The sequence below is a fragment of the Aphelocoma coerulescens genome, chromosome 4 (assembly GCF_041296385.1).
Source record: "Aphelocoma coerulescens isolate FSJ_1873_10779 chromosome 4, UR_Acoe_1.0, whole genome shotgun sequence".
NCBI lineage: Eukaryota > Metazoa > Chordata > Aves > Passeriformes > Corvidae > Aphelocoma > Aphelocoma coerulescens.
The window spans coordinates 72,576,726-72,599,862 of NC_091017.1; the positions used below are offsets into that span (position 1 = coordinate 72,576,726).

At 39.5% G+C, this 23,137-nt stretch overlaps 1 protein-coding gene across 8 annotated transcripts in view; it reads right to left on the reverse strand.

Annotated features, from left to right (window-relative positions):
• Nucleotides 1-8,819: 8,819 nt before the first annotated feature.
• Nucleotides 8,820-23,137, reverse strand: part of MAEA (macrophage erythroblast attacher, E3 ubiquitin ligase) — a 50,058-nt gene continuing 35,740 nt past the window's right edge. For 6 of the 8 annotated variants that reach the window (XM_069014658.1, XM_069014657.1, XM_069014653.1 and 3 more), the window contains 6 exons: nucleotides 22,959-23,072; nucleotides 20,912-20,988; nucleotides 14,798-14,906; nucleotides 11,747-11,880; nucleotides 10,858-11,053; nucleotides 8,820-10,455 (listed from right to left, as the gene is read on the reverse strand). In XM_069014658.1, coding sequence (XP_068870759.1) covers nucleotides 10,360-10,455; nucleotides 10,858-11,053; nucleotides 11,747-11,880; nucleotides 14,798-14,906; nucleotides 20,912-20,988; nucleotides 22,959-23,072 — 726 coding nt within the window. In that variant the 3' untranslated portion in view covers nucleotides 8,820-10,359. The remainder of the gene's footprint in view (nucleotides 10,456-10,857; nucleotides 11,054-11,746; nucleotides 11,881-14,797; nucleotides 14,907-20,911; nucleotides 20,989-22,958; nucleotides 23,073-23,137) is intronic. The other 2 variants (XM_069014654.1, XM_069014652.1) reach the window with 1 other exon arrangement.

Below are 23,137 nucleotides of genomic sequence, written 5' to 3' on the forward strand. Positions count from 1 at the left end.
TCCTGCTCGGTGTTTTCAGCATCAATTACAAAGCGTTTTCACTGTCAGCGAGATATTTTGTATTTGTTTTTAAACGGTAGGATTTGAGCTTACAGGCTTTGTAGCAGCAACCTGTGGCAATGAGGTGGAGGTATCAGATCCAAAACCTTAGGGGTCACCTGGGAAATTCATGGAATCATTTATGTTGGAAAATATTCCCAAGACTGTGAAGTCCAATCATTGACCCAGCACTGTCAAGGCCACACGTGAGAGAAATGTAAATGTGGCATGTTATATTTCTCTGTATATACATATACATACACACACACACACACACACACACACATATATGATGTGCAAAGTCTCTTAAGAACCCCAGTCACAACCCTTTTTCCCATATTCTCTTGTTGCATCTTCCATCTCGGTGCAAGGCCACACTGTTTCCAAGCCAGGAATAAATCTTGAAACAGATCAGAACCTTTAAACATAATCACAGTCTCACAATAAAACAGGCAAAGAGGAGATTTTATTTGAACAAAGCATTCCTGAGTATCACATCATAGAAACTAATTTTAATGACAATTTAAAAGACAACATGTCTCTGAGAAAGCACTGAAGGTGGGCCATTTTCCAAGAAGAGTGCTTTGTAGAAGGAAGTGGATGGAGTAACCCAAAATACAGAAACAGAAAAATACAGAAACATTAAAAGTGTCTAGTGGCACACTTTGCCTTTTTTTTTGAACACACACACAAAACCCACCTAAAACAAATAAAACCAACCACAACCCCCCCCCCCCCCCCCCCAAAAAACCAATGAAAACACCCCCTCCTCCCCAAACTCTGAAGCCAGTTTAAAAAAATCAATATGGAAGATATTTGAGCATGTTAAGAAGTCAATGAAAAAAGTTTGCACCAAAGAGCTTATGAAAAACCTCTTTTCCCTTCTTATTATAACTGCAAAACTTGTTTCTGGCAGAGAAGTGGCTCTTCCTTGAAAGGCCAGTGCTGGTGAACTGAAATCACAACTGAGCTGCCAAAACATTGCCCTGGGCACCATAACCACAGGCTGGTGAAAGTGGCTCCAGAGGAAGTGATGGAAATGCTGAGAGGTTCCCTTACATGTGTGTGAACACAGTGTAACTTTACTTACTACAAACAAGGAATCCAACATACCTGCAATCAGTGTGGTTTCTCTCATCTCCATGTGCTTCTATCACTGCTTGGACGCTGTTTTAAATGGTGCAATAAAAACCTTAGGGAACAAAATTCATCTGATGCAGAAATACACTGCATTGTCTCTTCAAAAAGTATCACAGATCTTGAACTGCACAGGAATATTTTAACATCAATCTATATTCTGCATTTGCTGCTCAGAAAAGCAGCAGTTCTTGTTATTTCAGAACCACCAGCAAATTTCAAATATGTCTATATTGTATGGAATCACACTGTTGGAACAGCAGGGTTAAACAGTTTCAGAGCAATAACAAAAAGCACTAAGTAGTTTAAGCTCTGTAAAATGTGTAAACAGCAGAGCAAATACTAAATAATATGCATTTTATAAAGTTCTTTAAAAAATTTCGTGACGTATAGGAAGGGTACAAGAACTAACAGCAGAAAAGAAATAGTTGCAATAGTGCCTATTAGTAAAGATTTAAGTAAGTTTTGATTATTATGAGGTAACTTATTAATAAAATAAAATTATCTTCAGGGAAAAATATCACATTAAATGATTCTGAGTATAGCAGTGAAAAACCCAAGAAACAAAAGATGAATTCAAGCTGGAAACCAGGCACATATTTTACCAGTGAGGAAACAGATTCTCTGTCTCATGATGAAGTTTTTCTGACAGATGTGCTCGAACCAAACAGCCCTGGATTGTAAATAGTTTTGAGACTTGACATCCAAAATCAGGACACTGGAGATCCGTTGCCACTGGCTCTTTTGGAAGGCATTAAATTACAGAGAAGACTTTTTACACAAAACAGAGATGGCAGGACATGAAAATCCTGGTGACTCAGACAGTAACTGTTAGAGCAGGACCCTGGCTACTTGTGCTGTGGAGTTGTCAGTGGATCCTGGAGAGGGGACAGCACAGAGGGAGAGTGTTTTGCAAATAGAGTGTAAGAAAAAGGATATTATGTCTCTTGAAGCATCCTTGAGTTAAAAGTGACTACTGGAAGTTTTTGAGAATGTTCCCAAGTTCAAGACTCAATTACTTAAGGACAGAGAAGGGTTATAGGAAGGTTCCTCTAACGGTGGGAGCAGCCCCTCTTACTGCTTGGAGCAGATGAAACTGTGAGGATGCATTTTTAATCTTTGGTATTTTAACAGAACTGATCCATACTGGTACGTTTAATGGGATTTGCACAAAGTTTTAGAACATTCCAGAAACTTGTTCTATGAGACTTCATGTTTTAGCCCAGACCTTTTAGTATCTCTTCACCTAAGCATGATCTTCACCTACACCTTGAGGTGTTACTTTGCAGTAATTTTTAAATAGCCACCCAGAGGGTCAGTGTTAGGTTCGGTGTTAGGTTCACTAGCCCAAGGATTCTTCTTGGCTTCTTCAGCACTGATTTCTTTTCATGGTGTTCCTGGAAATCCAGGATGTGGAAGGAAAGAATTAAGACAAATACTTTATTCAGATAAAATTTTACTCCAGCGTCTCACACCCTCAAACACAGAGATCACAGGTGATGTTATTTATAGTTTCCCAATGCAAAGTCATTATCCTTTGCTAACTGGTTTAGAATAAGGGAGGTATTTCTGGATGTGGCAGCTACTAATCTTACTTCAGTGAGGAATTACTAATTTTACCTCCTCAGAAGAAGGTTCCATAGACACAGGGGATATGTTTTGGCCAAGGGTAGGATAATTTCTCTCTTAACCGGGCAGGTGACATTCTTTCCAATTATTATAAAAATTAGGTGTGTCAAAGAAGGTCTGTTACTCACTGAAGAAGCAAAACAACAATTCAGCTGTGGCCTCTGGGCTTTACTATGTACCTGGCAGTTAAACTGAATCATTAGCTGTCCTATAAAACCAGCACCCTGTTTATTCACTGTTTTTTCAAGTAGGATAGTGCAGCACTGAAGCCAGATAGCTGGCAATGGATGTGACAGTGACATTCAAAGAAAACAGATGCCACAAAGCCTGGATCATCAAAGGGTATGTATATCTGAGATCAACGTTTGCAAAGTGCTGCTGGAAAAGAAAAGCCAACAGATTTGCATCAGCAACATCAATTCTCATCTATTCTTCACTGTCTGACCATCTAACAAGATAGGATCACTCATTCGATGGCATTCATCCCATTGCAGGGTTGTTCCTCCTGGAGCTGGCTGTGTCTCAGCTCCCACTCACAAAGGTTGGCAGCACAGCTGCTCCAGGCACCTTCTCTACCCAGAGGATGGGCAAGTTGCAAATGCCCCGAGGGCAAGATCTGTTTACAAACTGGAGAGACTCCTTGTCTTTTTGGCTCAAGCCTCATGATGACTCCAGGAAAGAGTCAGGAAGCAGTCTGTAATGCTCCTGAGAGAGGAATGTGACACTGGCCTCAGTTGATCGGAGCTGGGAGTGACCCTCCCCTCCATAGCAGACCTCCCACACTGCTCAGGTGTCTGCAGCTGGCACAGACAGCTTTAGACGCTGTTGCTGTTTCCGTTGCTCCAGCAGCCACCCATAGAGATGCTCTCCTCGTGCATCCCCCACCACCCAGCCTGAATTCTTCTCCATTTCCTGTGGTGGAAGCCAGCCCTCTAAACTGATGTTCCTTTTGGCCACAAATAGGATCAAATAATTTCATGAGCTCCTGTGCACATATGAGCAGGACAATGAGACAGTGACTGGAGTGTGAGTAGTTTAAAATAGAGAATTGTGTCATGATGCTCATGGAGAAACAGCCTCTTCCCTCACACCACTGATCAAAACAGCTTCTACCGAGGAGCCACCTCAAAAGGGCCATCAACAAGCAGCCAGGGGTTCAAACCCTGCCTGTTGGATTTTTGCCCTCCCAGAGCAGTTCTGCCAGCAGGGCACAGAGCTGGTTCCAGCAGAGGCGATAGCTGGGCATTACAGCACAACGCCAGGATGATGCCCTTCCTGGCAGGAATTAACATGACATTTTCCTTAATGACTGCATCCAGGACAACTTGAGCTTTTCTAAGATCAATTTCTCCCTGGCCCCTCCAGTATTTAATAAAATATTTCTCTGGTTTGTGTCCCTAAAGCTGCTACTTGAAAGAGGAGACATCTCCATAAGGAGCATGCATGGGCACCCTGAAGAACTTCCCACAGCTCTGCTCCTGGCTCTTCTGAGCAATTTGTCTTGCTGTGGTTTGCCAAGAAAAAAAAGGAAATTGTCTACTGGTTTATTGTCTATTTATTTCCTTTTGGGGAATTTGTCTATATGATTCTGCTTAACCTCCGTGGGTGGCGAACAAAATATTTAAGTTAGTTAAAGATCTTTTTGTCCTGAAGTGAATAGACCTTATAATCTTTTTCTCCTCATTTTTCCTTCTGGCTCTGTCAGGAAAAAATCCTGGCTGGGAATGCAGATGATCTCCCTGGGAAAATTTTCCCCTTTGCTCTGTGGGATAGGTATAACTATTTCCTTAAATGCACAACATAAAATTTAATCTTATGGGATAGGAAATAGGGTCAAAGGAGTAGGTACAGATGTTATCCCCACTTAACCAGCTTTGGATTTCCATTTTAGTTTGGAAAACTGAACAGCTCAGTGCTTCCTCTGCTCCAGCTGCAGTGTAAAAGATATGACCTGAATACCCAGGGCTGTGCTCCAGCTTCCAGCACAGCAGCACCAGACCCCTCTGCAGCCCCAACATCAGAAGGATCTGGACCTCATGGAGCAAGTCCAGAGGAGGCCACAAAGGTGATCAGAGGGCTGGAGCACCTCTGCTGTGAAAACAGGCTGAGACAGATGGGGGTGTTCAGCTTACAGAAGGCTCTGGGGAGACTGTCCAGCACCGTCTAGAACCTAAAGGGGTTACAAGAAAGTTGGAGATGGACTTTTGACAAGGGCATGGAGTGACAGGAGAAGGGGCGTGGCTTCACACTGGCAGAGGGCAGGGTTAGATTGGATATAGGGAAGAAATTCTTTACTGTGAGGATGGGGAGGCTCTGGCACAGGCTGCCCAGAGAAGCTGTGGCTGCCCCATCCCTAGACGGGCTCCAGGCCAGGTTGGATGGGGCTTGGAGCAACCTGGTCTAGGGGAAGGTGTCCCTGCCCATGGCAGGGTGTTGGAATGAGATGATCTGCAAGGTCACTTCCAATACAAACCATTTTGATTCTAGGCGTTGTGATTCCCAGACTGGATACTAGAGCAGCTTCTTTCCATTAGATCTGAACAATTAACAGTCCCAGGAGACTGATCACTTGGTTTCTATAACTAGGCACAATTTTTTTCACTTCCATGTTGCTAAGTTATTTCTGGTTTTCTCAGTGCATCTCCCTCTCCACACCACCCACCGATGTCGCACATTCCCATCTTTATTAGGAGCAAGCAGCAAGGTGCTGGGTGCACTTTTGTAATCACATCTGGATCTCTATCCCACAGTACTTCCATTTTAACTCTTCTTAGTTACACTTTTAAAAGCTTCAGTTATTTTAAATTCATTGAAAGGTAACTGGCTGATAACATTTCTTAGCTCTACCCTGACGCTTGATCTCATTTTTAATGAGTCAAACCAAACAGCTTTTCTTGTTCAGCAGCCCTTCCTCTTTCTTGTTGTTCTGCTATTTCCTATTGTTCTTGTGGTGCTACTTATTGTACAGCTGATTTCCTCTGGCTTAGGATACAGATCTCTGATAAATGTAACATGATCAAATAGCAGGATTTTATGGTGTAGCTGGAAATACCTGATTCACAATTGTGAGCTCCTCAGTGAAACTGACTTGTTGCCAGCTAGCAATGAGGACTAATTTTGTTTTTGATGTTAAGAACTCCCATGTACTGAGATTAGGACCAGATCTCTCAGGACTTTTTCTTTTAGTGCCTAGCTCAGATACACCTTGAACTTCTCACAAAAGCCAGCTCTAAGTTGGAACTACTTTGTGTTGGCTCCACAGCTGCTGTGCCAAAAACATCTTCAGCCCTCACATCCAGCAGTAACTGAGCTGTAACTTGCTCCCTTCCACTGGCCTTCATGGCAAATTTTTTTCCCAACTGTGTGCCAGAGATACTTTTACATACAGAGCCTACCTGGCTGTAAGAGGATGTGTTAGTAAAGAGATAAGAAGAAATTCTGCTGTTCTGCTCTGCCCATCCTACATCTCTTGATAAAATGAAGAGAAAGCTGAGCTTTCTCTCAGAGCTTAGCTAACGCTTATCTTTAAAATAGATGACTGAATTAAGAAAATGCTGCCTTTCAGTGACTGATGCATATTACAGAACCAACCAGACACTGAATCTTTGGAAAAGCATAATGGCAGGGAGATCCTGGTGAATATATGACCCCCTCATCATCAAACAAGGAGTTGCTATAGATTCGGTGACTAGAGGAACTTACTGGCAGTTTATCTGTTCAGAGATCAGAGGAAGATCAGACTTGATCAACTATTATGTGGATCTGGGCTGGGCTTTATTTGGAGAACAAATTCAGAGTACCTCACTATGGAACATGAAAAAGCAGGAAAGAGGAATTTTAAATACTCATTTTTTTGTATCAAGTGACTTCTATTGCACAACAGGACACACACTGCACAATGTCTCAGTGTGGGTCTCAAAGCATCCTCAATAGAAGTGTTTAGTGTGTTTCCCAACACACTCTGCTCAGGCTACCTGAAGGTGAAAAAAAAAAAAGCAAATCAGAGTATTCATTTTTTTCTTTTTTTTTTTTTCTGAATTAGTGGTCCATTAAGTATGTTCAAAGGCTTCCTTTTGGCAGATTTCCAGCTGTAATTTTATCATTCTTCCTGTCCCAAATAACTTTTTTTTTATTCTGCCAAGGAGTAATTTTATTACTGAGTAGGAAAGGCCATGCTTATATTAAAGAAATCCCCAAACCCATACGAGTCCATCAGTCTTTAAAGCTTCTAGCAAAATGTTTTGTCTGAGTTTGGTATCAGCTTTGCTATTTCCTACCTAGGAAGTGTTGTGACCTCAGTGTCTTGAACCCTTCTCAGCCTGGAAGATCATGGAAGCTGAAACAGGTACTCCCCTCCCCTGGCCCCCCATGGCACCGTTAAGAGCTACCAGTATGTATTTTTCTGCAAGAGTGGAAAATCTTCAGCATTTAGAGTAGGGCTTTGGACCACAACAAACAGAAGGAAAGGTTAAGGCAGTTCTCATCCTTGGTGGAACTGGAAATCAGAGGAACCTGTCCTGACCACAACTGGGACAAACTGTAGCCTTCAAACAGGAACACCACAACCAAAATCCAGAGCCTCCTTAAGCTGCCTGGCAAGACTGAAAAAACATCACAGTGAAGGATATTGTTCATTTCCAGCTTAGCCAGATCTTGAAAGAGTCTTTGCTTTACTAGAGAGTTTCTACCGTTTAAAATAATTTTTTGCTTACTGAGGCACCTGGTTTGATGGCTGGGGCCACCTGTGAGATGAGCTGTGAACCAACACCTCTATTGGATCGGGAGCTCAAAGCTGCACGAGCAGCCACAGAATGCAAACCAGAGCTCCAAGCTGCACCAAAGCAATCCATGCTTGCCACCGTTTCTGACCCTCACAGAGCTGAAGCTTCCAAAGCCATGCCAGAGCAAGCCTGAGAGCAGCCCAGCAGTTCAGAAGGACCAGCCAGGAGGATCCAGCTGCCTGTGGCACACAGGCCTCGCTGCAGCCAGAATGGGTTGTGTGACCGCAGGTCTGCCAAGTGAGCAATCAGAGCTAACAAGCAGCTGAAGCTCCCCTACACTCCTGGAACACTCCCTTGGAACACACCATCAGGGACTGAGTCCTCATGTTGGCACCTGGCCCTCTGGAATCACACCTTCCATAGATGGAGGTCCTTCTTGTAGGACAGTTGTTCTCTTCTCCTCCCATCCCAAACTAGGTTTTTTTGGGGAGTGTGGGTTTCTCCACCACTCTGCTCAGGTCACAGAAATCAAACAAGGCTGAAATCTCAGGAAACCACAGCTCTAACTGGGAAGGAAAAGCAGCAATTTCCATGCCCTACAATTGTTGTGCAATTACCACACATTCCCTCAGGTCCAATAGAAATCTACCACTTCTTTCCTGCTTTGGGCCTTTTATGATTTCTGTAAAGTAGGGAAAAGTGAGGTTGCCATCCTCAAGGTATGCTTGCCCTTCTACAGTGATGCTGTACACAGTGCCCCAAAGAGGTAAGAGGTGCTGTTCCACGTGGGTTTGAGTAACACCCTCCTCAGGGTGACATCCTCTCCTCCTCTAACTTGAGGGTGCTCCACCTCTTGCCCCAGGAGAAAGGAAGAGACCAGTCACTGCATAACTGATAGCAAATTCACCCAGTTACTAACATAAGTTCTCTCAGTATCTGTCTCCACCTACTCTTGGCATGTTGCTTTTGTCCTAAGGAATCATTAAAATCTGCCACTTCAGAAAATGCCCAGAGAACAGACCCAGCAGTGAGTGCATGAGCACTGGCCTGTGCCACGCTGCCAGCACTGCAGTGGTCCAGACAAACCTGTTCTGAAGCACCCATAATGATGCCTACTGAAAATGGAACCTTTTCAGACACACCTCCCTGGAAAGCCCATGCAGTTACAGCTTCACAGTGGCTAGTACAATCAGTTTAGCAATATCTGTGACCTTCAAGTGTTGAACATGAAAAGAAGTCGTGGTCCTCTGACTATGCCTTGTTAGCATTCTTTAAAGCATGAAAACCCACACCTAACATCACCCACAACATTTTATTAACAGGAAGGCTTTAGGACATTAGGCAGTCTTCTAGGAAGAGACAGAAAAAATCCTCAAGTATACTGTTCATATATGGAAAGTTTAAACCAAAAATACTTATTTGACTGAAATGCTCTGAAGAGCAACAGTTATGGCTGTTGTGGGGCATTTTTTCAGTTTGCTGGGGGATTTTTTGGCATTTTTTTGGATTCGTTTTTTTGTTTGTGTGTGTGTGTGTGTGTGTTATTTTTCATTTTTTTTTCTTTTTAATCTTGCAGAACACTGAAAACCAACACTTGGAAGTTACACTCATTTTAAGAGAGGCCACTGTCAGAATTAATTTTTTTTACATTTAACACAAAACAGCTTTCTAATTTTATATAATCAAGAAATGGAAAACAATTTTTATTAACAGTCTTACATTTACAATCTTTTATTAGCTAATCAACATCAACATGCAAAAATAAGCGCTAAATACAAACCTCTACAATATGGTTTTGTTTAAACTACAATGGTTTAATTCTTTTGAAAAGTCATAAGGATGTGTTCTGCAGTTGTTAAAATTGAACTATTAGTTTCAGTAATGAATACTATTTAGACCCTAGAATTATGTAGTCATCCTGCAAGGCATCTTCAGAAACTTCGCCCAACACTTAAGAATACCAGCTCATTGTCATGTGAGTACATTCTCAAAGCAAGAAATAAGGCAGTAGCACTAATGATTTCATATTGAACCCTATGCACATAACTAATAACTTTAGAAGGACTTTAACACTATGGTAGACTGGAAAAAGAACATTTAAACAAGCATTGGATTTTGCCTGAAATGTTCTGAGTTCTTCTTGATACTTATGCAACCTCCTTAAAATATTTGGGTTTGGAAAAAGACTTCATACTCCTTCAAACCAGTCTCTATTTGATCCTCCAGAGAAGCCACCTTATGTCAAAGACATCAAAAATATCTTCCCATGGAAATAAGTTATATCATTCATGTTCAGGATGACTTCACCAGAGGATCATAAAGAAGGCAAAGAGGAACTTAAAGGAGAATACATTGGTAGTATTGAGATCTTTGATAACAAAAGGGTCTTGGACAATTGTGAAAAAGAGGGAAAAAAAATGGATTTCATTTCAAATCTGTTGTAACTTTCCCCCCAGTGCAAGTGTCCATCTTTAAAGAAAGCTATCCTTTAGAAGATGAAAGTACTTTTCTTTGAGAAGAGTCCAATTTTTGACCTTATGTTACAAAACCTTAACAATCAAAATTTGTTTTTGTGTTTTTTATTCAAGTACAAACTTAAGTCATAATTCCTCTCTTCTTTTTTTTTTTTTTTTTTTTTTTTTCTCGTTTCAAGAGTGTTTATTGTTGCTCATTGATCTTTGGTCGCAAGAAACAATAATGCCACCGACAGGTCTGCTCCCCAAGGTGGCAGGTTTTGCTTCTTTGCCACACATTAAGGCCCCCCCCTTTACAGGGTATGCCAAGATACACTGTGTCAAAATTCCAGCGGCACTTCATCATGTGTTTTACGGACCTACATGATGTAGACTTTCTCAGCTTGTGAGAAGTTGAAGACTTCTTTGGTTCTTGGGCAAATTACTTTGTCATCTTGACGAATAGAAAGCAGAGACTGAAAAAGAATGAAACCAAAAGATAATATTCACAACAGTAACTCAAAGCATTGCTGAACTGTTTAGGAAATGAATTTTTAATTTAAAAAAATGTTGTGGTCTGAGGTCAAAACATCTTTGCCCCCAGAAGTTATTTATTCTACATTATTGCTCTCTGGAGGGAAAGATTTCCAATGCCCTTTGATCTCATGTTATAAATTCACATAGTTAGGTATGTGACCATTAATATGTCTTCATTAAGACCAATTTAAGCAGCTAAATATACAGTCCTTAAAAAACATTACTGCAAGAGGTATTTTTCTAGCTTCTGACTGAGTTTATAAGCTCTTATTTTGATCTACCAAGTTATTCTAAACCACTGCTATTTTAGCCTTCAGCAAGCCATTGACCCCAACACTTACATTGTATCCATAGACATATCCATTTGGTAACATCATAGGAGGATTATTTTCGTTCATTACATCCCCCGAAATCTTGCAGACTAGTCGGGAGTTGGCACAATGTGCCATCGGCAGGGGCTGAGCCAGCTTGTTCAGGGATTTGCTACACACAGGGCAGTCGGGGTTTTTTGAGCTCCCATCCTCTTTATAACACTGTCTGTTAACAGCAAGTTAGGGAACAATCGCCACAGTGAAAGCATAATTAATTTCCCACTGTATGGGAAACCTTAAAAGATCGTCAGCTGTGCCAACAGAGCCCAGGTGACAGAATGCACAGGAATATTTCATTCAAGTTTAATGTGTACATACAAGAATCAAGGGTTTGCTTTGTTTCTAGGAACAAGAAAGAGCCACACGTATCTGGCGGCCTGCACAGGTAAAGCTTCTGAGGTGTAGCACTCCAGCACCAGCCCTTCTCCAGCACAACACAGTGTGCAGCAAACCCAATAAAATTTCAAAGGATGCAGATATTTTTGAATATTCACATAAAACCTGGCAGGTAAGTTTGTGTTTCAGTGTTTAAAAACCAGTAATTGTGACCCAGCTCACTAACCCTTGCAGGCATACTCACTGATTTAAGACACGTGAAAAGACAGCCAAACCAAACACAATGCTACATTTTACCTGAAAATTTTTGTTTGGGCATGCCTTCTTTTCAAACCACAATGCTATTTATTATAACCTCCCTTTAATTTAATAGTGACCAATTTATACTCCATTTGAACAACTCGAGCAAAAATATTGAAGTGTCACATTTCTTATTTAAACTCTCTGAAAAGCATCCATAAGCCAAAAATAAACCCCCACAAGGCTTTTTTTCACTCCCAGTAATATCTGCATTGAAGGATACGGTGTTTTTATAGCTGAAAGGCCTGCCTGGAGTGTTATAGTAAAAACAGAATTGTTTCCCAGCTGATGTAGTCTGTAGTTATCATATCTAAACTGTTGGATCAGCATTCTCCATCGAGCAGGGTCCAAGAGATCCTGTTAAAAAACAACACAACTATAAGTTGCTTTCAATCTAATTGTCCCAGGGAGCAAAAGCCTGGGAGTAGCAAACTGTGCAAAACTCACTCAAGCAAACCCATCACAAAACAGAAGTGGACACCCTGATGCATAATGTTTAAAAAGTACCTTTTAACACTACTTTATTAAATCAAGTGTTATTTAAAATAGCTGGAGCAATATTCAATCTCCAATCTCCAGATGTTCTAATCAAGGTATATAAATCCTGGTGAGGTTACTTCTTCCATTTAGTTTCCTAGAATACTGGACTACTTAGGAAACAACATTAGTACTGTGGAATATTTCCTCCACAGCCTCCGAACCATTAACATCAAAAAGTCAGAAGTGTTTTTAAATCATGTCAGGCTAATTCTGCTGATAATCATTTGCAATATATAATATTTACAGAATTTTGTAAAAAGATTTCAAATTGAAGAAGTTGGCACAACCCCAGGTTAGAGAAAGCTTGCATAAACTACTCAGAGACAAAATTCTGTAATGGTGTGTGTTACCTAAAAGTCAGGGAATAGTAACTAAAGACAGGATTTTTCTTTCCATGGAAGTAAGAACTAAACCCACAGGTCATGGATATATTGGACCCTAAAAGCAGTGCTGTGAAAGAGTCATGTAAGAAGTTAAGATCCTTTGGAAATATACCTAGTGTCATCTATACAGGCAGACACCTAATCCTTTCTTTCTCATCCTTTGTATCCATAACCTGCACTTTGGTCATGAGGAGTGACAATATTTATTTACCTTTATATAATATTTGTCATACAGATATTATACATATTGTAATGTATTGCATTGATCATATTGTCAACTGTGCATGCTACGCTTTGAGGGAACAAGGAGAAACAATCTGGGGACACCTTACAGCACCTTCCAGTACCTAAAGGTACTGCATGAGAACTGGAGAAGGACTTTTGACAAGGCTACGGAATGACAGGACAAGGGGAATGGCTTCAAACTGAAAGAAAGCAGGGTTAGATTGGATATTAGCAAGAAGTTCTTTGCTGTCAGGGTGGTGAGATACTGGACCAGGCTGCCCAGAGAGGCCATGCATGTCCCATCCCTAGAACCTGGCACTGCTGAGGTCACACCTCAAGTCCTGTGTTAAGTTTCAGGCCCCTCACAAGAAGAAGGACACTGAGGGGCTGGAGTGAGTCCAGAGAAGGGCACAGAGCTGGGGAAGGGTCTGGAGCACAAGTGTGATGACGAGCAGCTGAGGGAGCTGGGGGTGCTTAGCCTGGAGAAAACCATGTGGACACAGCAGATGAGGACATGATTTAGTGGTGGTGCTGGGTTGATGGTTGGACTGCATGATCTCAGAGACCTTTTCCAACCTTAACAATTCAATGATTCTCTGGTTCAAGCACAGGTTGGATTGGGCTCCAAGAAATCTGGTCTAATGGAAGGCACAGTGACATAAGATTGTTCAAGGGATATCAAAAGAAAGTAGCTTGTTTTGCCACAGTAGTAAACATTTTCCTTAAAGTCCTGAAAGAGAAAAAGCCGGAGAAAGTTCTGTTCATTGGTTACAGAAGATGCTTTTTTCCTTGGATTAATAAAAATCAGTTGCTTAGAGATAGGATCTCAAACTTTGTCACAGATTTAAGAAGAATGCACTTAAAGGCATTTTAGGAAGCCATTTATGCACAGAACTCATAGTGAAGATACTAAAGGTAACTCAAAACATGCTCTGTGATTGTGTTGAAGTAGGTAATTATTAGAGAATTCAAAACTTAACTTCCATAAACTAGAATGTCTTAAGTCATATCCATAAGTATCAGGGAATTTGTTCTCACTGTATGGTTGCACGTGAAACAATCCTAGCCTTTTCTCCTTGTTCTCCCTCATTAAAACACTCCACCCAAACTAGCCCTTAGAATAAAAGACAGGATTTTTATTTCCTGTCTGTTTCTTTCAAACTACTAAAATAATGATAAGCTCTATCTTACACCCAGTCTTCTTACACATCTATCATTTATGCTTATAACTCAGATCAAATCAAGAATGTAAAATACCAGGATCCTTCTAGGACTCTGGGATGAGCAAAGAAATTCATATTAATTCTGCGGGTTGTTCATTTCAGGGTTTTTTTGTGTGTTTGTTTTGTTAAACCATGATTTCATCATCACATTTAGAAAATGTGTTTATACTGGCACTGCCACATAATGGCTTGGCATTTCATGGAATTCTTGTCTTGCTTTGACAACTCAACTCTTCTCTACCTTCTGCCTCCAAAGCCAAGTTAAAAAGAAGTGAATTAGCACATGACCACAGAACTCAGACTGTAGAAACAGTAGCTACCTATGAATTTTGCTTTATTTAAATTTAGATGTAGATATTACCACTAATATCCACATTAGTTCGCATAATCTAAATAAATGAACACTTATTTTAGGGACCAAAAATACTGCTTTCAGATCACTCAAATCATCTTTCCTTTCTTCATGCCAATCACTGCAACAACAGTAATGTGAGAAGTAGAATTAAGAACTGCTGCTGGTGTATTAAAGCTACAGTTTTGTATGTTGAACAAGATTCTTTTTGTTTTTCTTTGTACTTCCCCATCTTCTGCCTCTTGCTGTATATTCAATTATTGTGCTTCCAGCCCCACAGATCTCTAGTGCTGGGCTTATGGTAAGCCTAGCTCAGTGTGAATCCATGTTACTATTACAATTCCACTGAAACAATATAAATACTTTCTGGATTAATGTACAAGGACTGGTTACTAAAATTAAGAACTCTTACAAAGGTGGAATTTAGGAAGTAAAATTAAAAAAAAACCATTTATCTTGATATTATCAATGCATTTTCCTGTGGTGAAAAAAGAACTGAAACATCTGTTTTAATACTGTGTTGTAGCACTGAATTTCAAGCAGCATGTTACCTTATAGGGAGAGATATGAGTGTCTGAAGGAAAGGCCAACATTCCCATCACCTGTCGAACCTCATCCAGCTGGCTTCCCTCAGCCTGACTGAAGTGCTTTCTTGCATGTCTGAAATAGAGAATTGATACTTTATTAGACAGCCTTGTTTCCAAATCAAGTAAATGTACTTAATTATGGAAGATTTTTGAGAAAACCTCTGGATTCTGCTCTCAATATGTGAACTCCAAGAGTACTCTATGTACATTTAAAGGACTTGAAAAAACACATCCTGCAAATGGGAATGCAAGAATGGCTAAGAATTAGCATTTTTACATTGCAATTTCTTAGAAACCAGAATCTTTTTACAGTAGTGTGAAGTCTTGCCTCACCTAGAACTCAAACAACCATGATTATTAGAAGAAATGTCTCTGCTCATGCAGGCTCAGTTTATGACACTCCTCTGGCGTACACTCACAAGTGAGATAAAGGCAGTCTGAGTATCAGCTGTTCCAGACCCATTACATCAAGCGTGTCCAAGTATCTGCCTTGTTTACACTGACATTTGGGACAATGTTTATTTTGAATAAATGATTTTTTGGGAGCAGGTGTATAGGCTAGAAGACTGTGCAGAGTACAAGAAATTGTAGGGCAATGTAACAGAAAACACTTTGTTAAGAGCACATTTTTTAGCCAAGAAAAAAACATTAATTAGAACTATAGTATAAAGTTTTATACTTTAACACATACAGATGGTAAGGGACACACACATGGCTGAAAGCTTGGATATTTGAAATAGTATTATTGTATTACTAGAAACATTTAAATCAAAAATACAAATTTTAATATTTTTCAGGAAATAGTACGAAACCACAAAATTATTACCAGATTATAAGGATATTCAACTACTTAAAAACCCTATATGAAAGTTTCCCCAGTCTAGTCTTCCCAAGATCAGTAATTCTCAAGCTGGACTGTAAGTGTGCAGGAAAACCCTTCAGCCTTTAAGCTGCATGATTAGTTCAGCATTTCTGCTAAAAGCTCCGGTTCTCAGTGGTGCACAGATGTAGCACAGTGGGCTGGGTATGGAACCAGCATTATACTGAATATTTGGCATTGCTAAGTGAAGGAAAGTTTTCCCTATGCTGTGACTTCTGCACAGTTTTTATTACGGAGAAGATACCAAGCCATCTCTCAAGTACTCTAGTAAGAGTTTGCTCTTTTTTAACTTTCGAAGAGTCTTTTACTAATTCCTAAATTACTTTTAGGAATAGACAATATTTTCAATATGCCCATGGCTTGAATAAGAAAACCTAGGTAAGTTGTTTCTTTCTCCAATTCTGAATTTGACTACTGCACTGAGGTCATCAATACCATGAGAACAGTCTCTTTAGCAGTGTTTCAGTACTCCCACTTCCTCTCCCACCCAAGCCAGGAAGCAATGGAAGTTATGTAGGACAGACTGTTTCCACCCAATTTCCTATGCTGGGTGAGCTATTCAGGAATGTAAACATTGTTCCCCAGGTGATTACTGTTAGGAGGGCAGAAGCACAAACTCTCTGGCCTGAGAGAAGAGACAGCCTGGACACACTGGAAGAAAGCTAAAATAACAGTGGAGAGCTGCAGATGAAATCAAGAGCTTTTGAAAACAAAGATTAGGCAAACCAAAAAATTCAGATATACCAGTTAAATTGCTATCTGTGCATGCATGAGAGATAAAAGGGGAAAAAAAATCTTCTCAAAAGAACTGATTAGAGTGCAGTTACGTTCTGTGATTGTAAAACAGAAGTGACACTTCACTTTTCACCAGCCTGGTCAATATTGAGGTTCTCCTCCCTGCCAGGCCATCAGCCTTCCATCACTTGCAAAATACTGAACACACTGGGATGTGGCAACTGTTTTGGGTTCAGCCAGAATGAGTTAGGTTTTCCAAGGTTAGCCTTCATCTCCTGACTTTCCCTCCCTCCTGTGTTCTTTAAATAAAAACAAGGAAGGCTTCCCACAAGGTCTGCATGCTATGGCTAAACTTTATCCACTGAAAGCCAACACTGAAAAATTAAAATGGAGCAAGATATCTTTCAAAGGTGAAGCAAGTTCATTAATTCATAGCACTCAAATCTTTTTTAGATTGGGAAGCAAGACACAGTACTGTAAGTTACTTGGGAATACACAACAGTGAAGTAACACCTTATTTGCTCTCATGCCATTATTCACCCCTTTCCTTGTCATTCAGCTATTTCCACCTCTGTGCAAGTGGTGTTATGCTCCTGGAGGTCTATGTGAACATTACAATGTTTAATTGCAATGTCTTTACCACTGTTAGCACATACGAGTTACTATAGCTAAAGCAGGGAGCTATATTTTTCTAGATAGTATTTTTAAAATCCTGACAATAGACCCTTCCCTGAAGCCACTAACTAAATTCCTGGGACACATCTAAGTAATAGGCAGAAAATTCTGTTTTGTGAATCCCAGAATGATTCTGTAAACTCTGTGAGGACAAAGTCCATCATCTTTTGTGTGTCCCTCCAGCCCACACAGGTACAGCTGAGATACTGTACTTGACAAATATTTACAAAGACTTGAGGACCTACAGTTCACTAATAGTACATTAAATTGTTACAAAAGGATACACATTTCCAATGTACAGCTTATATATCTACATATGCCTGAATATAAAAATTAACATATTTATTGGGCAGTAGCAATAATTGAACACAAATATAAGGTGTTATCAAGAACGGACTTGTTTCTACTCAGTTTTTTGGCCAATGCCTGAATGCCTCTATCTCAGACCCTTATGACAATCTGCAGAATTTATATTCAAAGTGCTCAAAAGTTTTATTATTTTTATACCCCTGTTCAACCCTACCCCACCAAAAAAATAGTGTTCATTCATCCTTGTAGGAGAGAAGTTGACTAAAAAGATAGACTGTAGCCATTTTCTCCTAACTTTGCCCACCATCAGCTCTTATTTACTCCTTTTCGTCCTTTGTAGTCCTAGAACAAGAAGTGCACATGATGTTTTGTTGAGCTTTTAGCTGAGAACTTTGTGTGTCCCTGGCATTGCATAAGAGCAAAATATCAGAATCCTGTCAGATTTCCCAGAATGAAATTAGTGAGAGCTCCTTAAGTGTGAAATTGGTGTCATCAGTCATTCATTGTTACTGTAGTAGGTACAAATTTGACAAAAAACCCTAGAGACTGAGAGTTAAAGGCTAATGATATTAGCAAAAACTTTGTGTTATATTTAAGCTTAATAGATTTTCTATTCAAGAACAGTTTTTTACATTCTTGAAACTTGCATTTTCAAGGCTACTGTGATAAGGTACCTTAGAGGAAAGTCTGTTTGTACTCATTCTAAAAAGCTACACAAATTCAAACACTTATTTAATAAGATGTGTAATTTTAAAGTGCACATCAATTTTAATGTAAAAGCAATGTCACTTCAGAGGTTCTCAGCAGGCAGCAGAAGCTTTCAAACTTATTTAAACACCAGCTGCGTTTCAACAAAATGTCAGTTCCCCCAGTTCCACTCATACAGGAAACTCCTTGGTAAACAGCCTCTTTCTCTGCTTTCTAATGGATGCCTGACCTATTTATTGCACCATGGACACAATACTGAAAGAATCCTGCTGCAGGCACTTAACAGAAGCAAGCTAATAAAACCACAAGTTGCAAGGGTTTGCTAGAAGCAATGAGATTTATGCCACACCTCCCCAAAATGTATTCCCTTATTCATTACTTATTTACTTTGAAACAAAGTAGAACACAATGGTAAAACCTTACATTTTTTAAGCCACATTATGGAAAGAAAGTTGAAGTCCGAATGTATAGAATAATCAAACTCATCCTGCTAGAAAGGAGTAAATTAAGATACAGAAAGACTTCCATAGCTCCTTTTCCTTTTACAATTGGTTATGAAGTTAAAGCAGCATTGCCACGACTGGCAGGTTATAATTGCCAAGTATAAAATGTATGTCAACCCTGAATTTCAGCAGGTATATGGAATATTATATGGAATATGCACACTTCACCCTTACCAACACTCAACTGGGATAATAGGGATGTCTTGTTTGCAATACAGACAGGAGCTCTAAGTTGTAAAGCTCAGAGACTTCAGGAATACAGGTTATTCCACACAAAGCATGCTGTGTCCTCTTGAGGGCTGACAGCTTGCAAATTTTACCACTTCTGATGTGGAAGAGGGATGAGAGGGAAACAAATATCCAGTAACAATAAAATACAGAAGGACCTTATCTGCTTTGTCCCAGTTCTCAGCCTATTTCCTTATTTCAGCTCTGTGCCTGCCCTCTGGTTTCCAAGCTACATAAGGAAGCTGTAGCTCAAAGAAAATAGTTTTTAGAGCATGGACTACTCATTGTTAAGATGCATGACTGCACACTTGGCAAAGAAACAAACTGAGAATAAAGCTAAAGGCACAGTATTCATTTGGTATAAAGAGCACCATGGGCTTCAGAAGACAGACAATGGAGTTGAGTCTCTTTCATCCTTTTCTTAAGTACTTGACAATTCCTTAGGATTTGATAATTCTATCAAAGGGTAAGTGCACATATCTAAATGCTAGCTTGTAGGTTTTGTTTTTAATTATTATGTTTGGTTTTAATTATTAACATTAAAATTAGCTGGAGTTTATCAGATTGCACATTTGCATTGGCTGGGACCAGAGCAAAGACAATTTAAGTGCAAGTAGGGCAAAGTAGGAATGATATTAGTTAGCTCAAAGCAAGCCATGCTTTGAATGAAATTAAAAATAAAACCTGAAATTAACCCTAAAACTTTGCCCTGCAGGAGAGCTTTCCATCTACACTTGGGAATATGCTAGAATATTTTCAGTCTGTGCATATGTTATGATACTTTTCTGTACATCTGTGCTGCTCTGACCAAAATATCAGCTCTGCCACAAATGTAAGTTTCAATTTCTGAAGTACCCAGTTTGGGTTTAAAGGCAGCAGAACTTGCAACTTCCTTAACATAGAAATATTATGTGGCAACAGTGTTGTCATCAGGATGTATCAGCAAAGCTTCAGGTCTGGCCATGAACTTCTCACCTCTCTTTAGGTTTAAATATTCTTACAAAAAAAGAACTCGCTGTGAGTTCTCCCTCCCTTGTGCACATGGAAGCTCCATTAGCTCTGCCAGCTGCACTGTACTTTGGTACTGGCAAGGTCACTGCTTATCAAATTATCAACACATTTCTTTGTCCCAGTATCAAAATTCTACTTATTTCAGCAGGACTAGTTTCCTGTGTTACCCTGGAACATTATTTTGCCTTAAATCAGGACCATTAACTCAGATGTATAAATTGATTCATGCGCTGATACAAAAAGTATTGTCAGAAAATCTGTATTGTGGTTGAAGACAGGCAGTGCTGAGGTGTGACTCCACTTCTGTTACTGATTCACAGCCCCACTGGGGATTGTTACTTTCCCCCTGCAGTCCCCACTGAACTACCTCAGAAGAGGTGAAAATGGATATTGAGTTGGTTTCTTAATTTGGAGCCAGAGGAAGGGAGTGAGGAAAACCTAACACAGCTCATCCCTCTCTCACCCATGACCACACAGAACTCTAAATTAGGCATCAATACAGGGGGTGAACCCGGTCTTGCAGGTAACTTGCAGAATAAAAAGTTTAATGAAGATAGGAAAGCAGAAGAGAATTCAGTCAAAATAGAAATGTTAAAGCTTTAGATGAAGGTTTCATTAACCTTTTAGTATTTTTGATGATTAAAACTGTAATGAATTGCCATGAGAAGCTAGCTGTACCTCTTGAAAACTAGTTAAGGGTGAATATATATTTATATATTATATGCCACCAGAAAATCCATTTGCTTTTGAAAACAGGTTAATTTTCTAAAACTTGATTTTGAAGAATAGAAAGATGCAGAGTTTCAGTGACAACATCAATTCTTTAAAAAGGCACATCTGTGTAATGGCACTTTGCCTTTAAAACAAATTCAAGCCCATCTTAAATCCCAAGACTAATGACAATACCAGGCGAGACCCTTCACACACTTTACAGGGCTTCTGGGTGTTGAAACAATAGTCACATGTTTCTAATGAAGCATAATACCATCTTGTTAAGAAAATTGTTTGGAAAGCATCCTAATTTCATACCTCACAGCATCCAGTCTCTTGTTCTGTCGAATGAGTTCAATGAACTCCTGAATCCTTAGGCTGAACTCCAGACAGCTCTGAGATTAAAGACAAGACAGGGTCTTAGATGGTGCCAAAGTTGCACCGCGTGGTTTGTTAACAACTGTGTGTGCACAACAAAAAAAAGTGTTAATAACATGCAACCTTGTTTGCTTGCTTTTAGGCATTCATGCAAAAAAAGCTGAAATGCTGACTTTACAGACAAAATCAGCAAAGAAATCCCTAAAAGCAAACAAAATCCTCCTCCTCTTGCCTCCCTTCAGCAGGGATGAACTTTTTCCTAATGACTGAAAGCATTGTTACCTGAGACACAAATGAGAGTAATAGGTGGTTTCTTTTTACTTTCTTACAATTTAAAGTAGTAGACTCAACAGTAGTTTGGGGCTATGTGATAATTTAGACAGGTCTACCCAGAAGACTCCAAGGAAGAAGCAAGCCTTTGAATATCTTTTGAAAAACCCCAATATTAAAAAAAAACCAGCACAAAGTTCAAGTTGCTGCAATGCCCTCCCTCCCTTTCTTCAAGCTTCTATCCCACTCTTCTTGTCAAACATCTAAAAGCCATGCTGGAAACAAGTCTCAAACAAGAAAACCAAGTGGCATTTACCTGTTTTTGGAAAAAGGTAAAATTTGAAGCCTAACGAAGTTGACAGTGTCCCTTTAAATCAAATTCCATCACCAGTTCACAAAATCTATAAAAAAACTTTGAATATGTGGAATTAAAAATAAAAAGATTCTCCCCCTCCCGTAAAAGAACAAATCACTATCCTTCTTTATAGGGACACAGTCAACTGTTTTATTACCTTACAAAAATAATGAAAACCCAAAGTGCTCTGAATTATGTAAAGGATTTTTACTCCCTGAGTTCCTCTGCTCCACTTGCTGAGCGTTTTTTTCTTTCCCCATGTTTCTAATGAATAGTTGCCTTTTGTTTATTGTCCATCAGCATAGTCATATCAAAATTCCTCAGTGACTTCAGTAGGAATTTGAGCAACTCCAAATTTCTATCAGTTAGCTGCCTGGGGTGACTAATGCACAAATTGCAACAATTGCTTATTTAAGATTTAAAACATAGGCCATTTTAACATAAAAATGATGCATTCTGTCATATGTTAAAACTTACTTGTTTAAGGAACAGAAAAAATTATTTTCCAACTATGCATTCTTCTGTATTCAAGCCCAGATTTAGCAGAAAATGATACTGAGATTTTCAATAGGACTATTTTAAAGCACCTTGTTATCCAAATCTAGACAAATCCCTCATCTAGAATTTTAAAGAAGTTTGCTTCCACTAAAAATCTGATCAAGCTTTTTAATGGTTAATGATACTGAATCCCAGGGCTTCCTATTTTGCTAAGACGTTTCCATAGCAAAACCTACATGACAAACACATGAATTTTCAATTAAGGTGCAAGCCAATGGCCCTATGGGTTCTGCAGAAAAGTGTAACTAAAGCAGAGAGTCCTAGACAATCAGATGATGCATTCCAACACTGTATACCTTTTAAAAATCCCACAGCAGCTCTTCACAACATTTCAGATCACTCACATCTGTAAAGATTACATGACTGCCTTCCTAGGCCACCAAACACTTCAGATTTTAGATAAGGCTTGCATTCAGGTAGGTGGTGGCTGGGATTTTAGAGCATTAACACTGATGAGTAGCTAAGCAACTAGAAGCAGAAGAAATGTTTGTGTATCAAAAAGAAGCGCAGTAATTTATCTTCTTCCAACTCTGATCTCTCACAGCCTTAGCTTTGGTTTTTGTTTGATTCAAAAAGAAACAAAAAAGAAAAAGAAAAAAGCGTAGGGCTCGCAGAAATAGATTTTTGTTGTAGTTCATTTTTCAAAAAGAGGATTGGGAAAGATTTTTCCCTTACTTATTGCTTGTTGAAAATTGGTGATGAAAAAGTAAAACGTTCAGATCGTATCTCTTACATTACTTAACATTTTAAGATTACACGAGGGGGATTTTTTAGCAGTATCATTATGCAATGTGGTTTACATACCAATTCTGATTTTCCTTTAATGGTTTCCATAACAAGATCATCATTTTCTCGAGAGTAATCACTGGCCGATTTACTTCTGCATCCCATCTTTGGCTCGTTCTCAGTTTGGTGCCCCTGAGTGACAGAGAATGTCACTCTTTGCTTATTGTTAAGTGCACTCAAACATTTTTGGTTAAAGA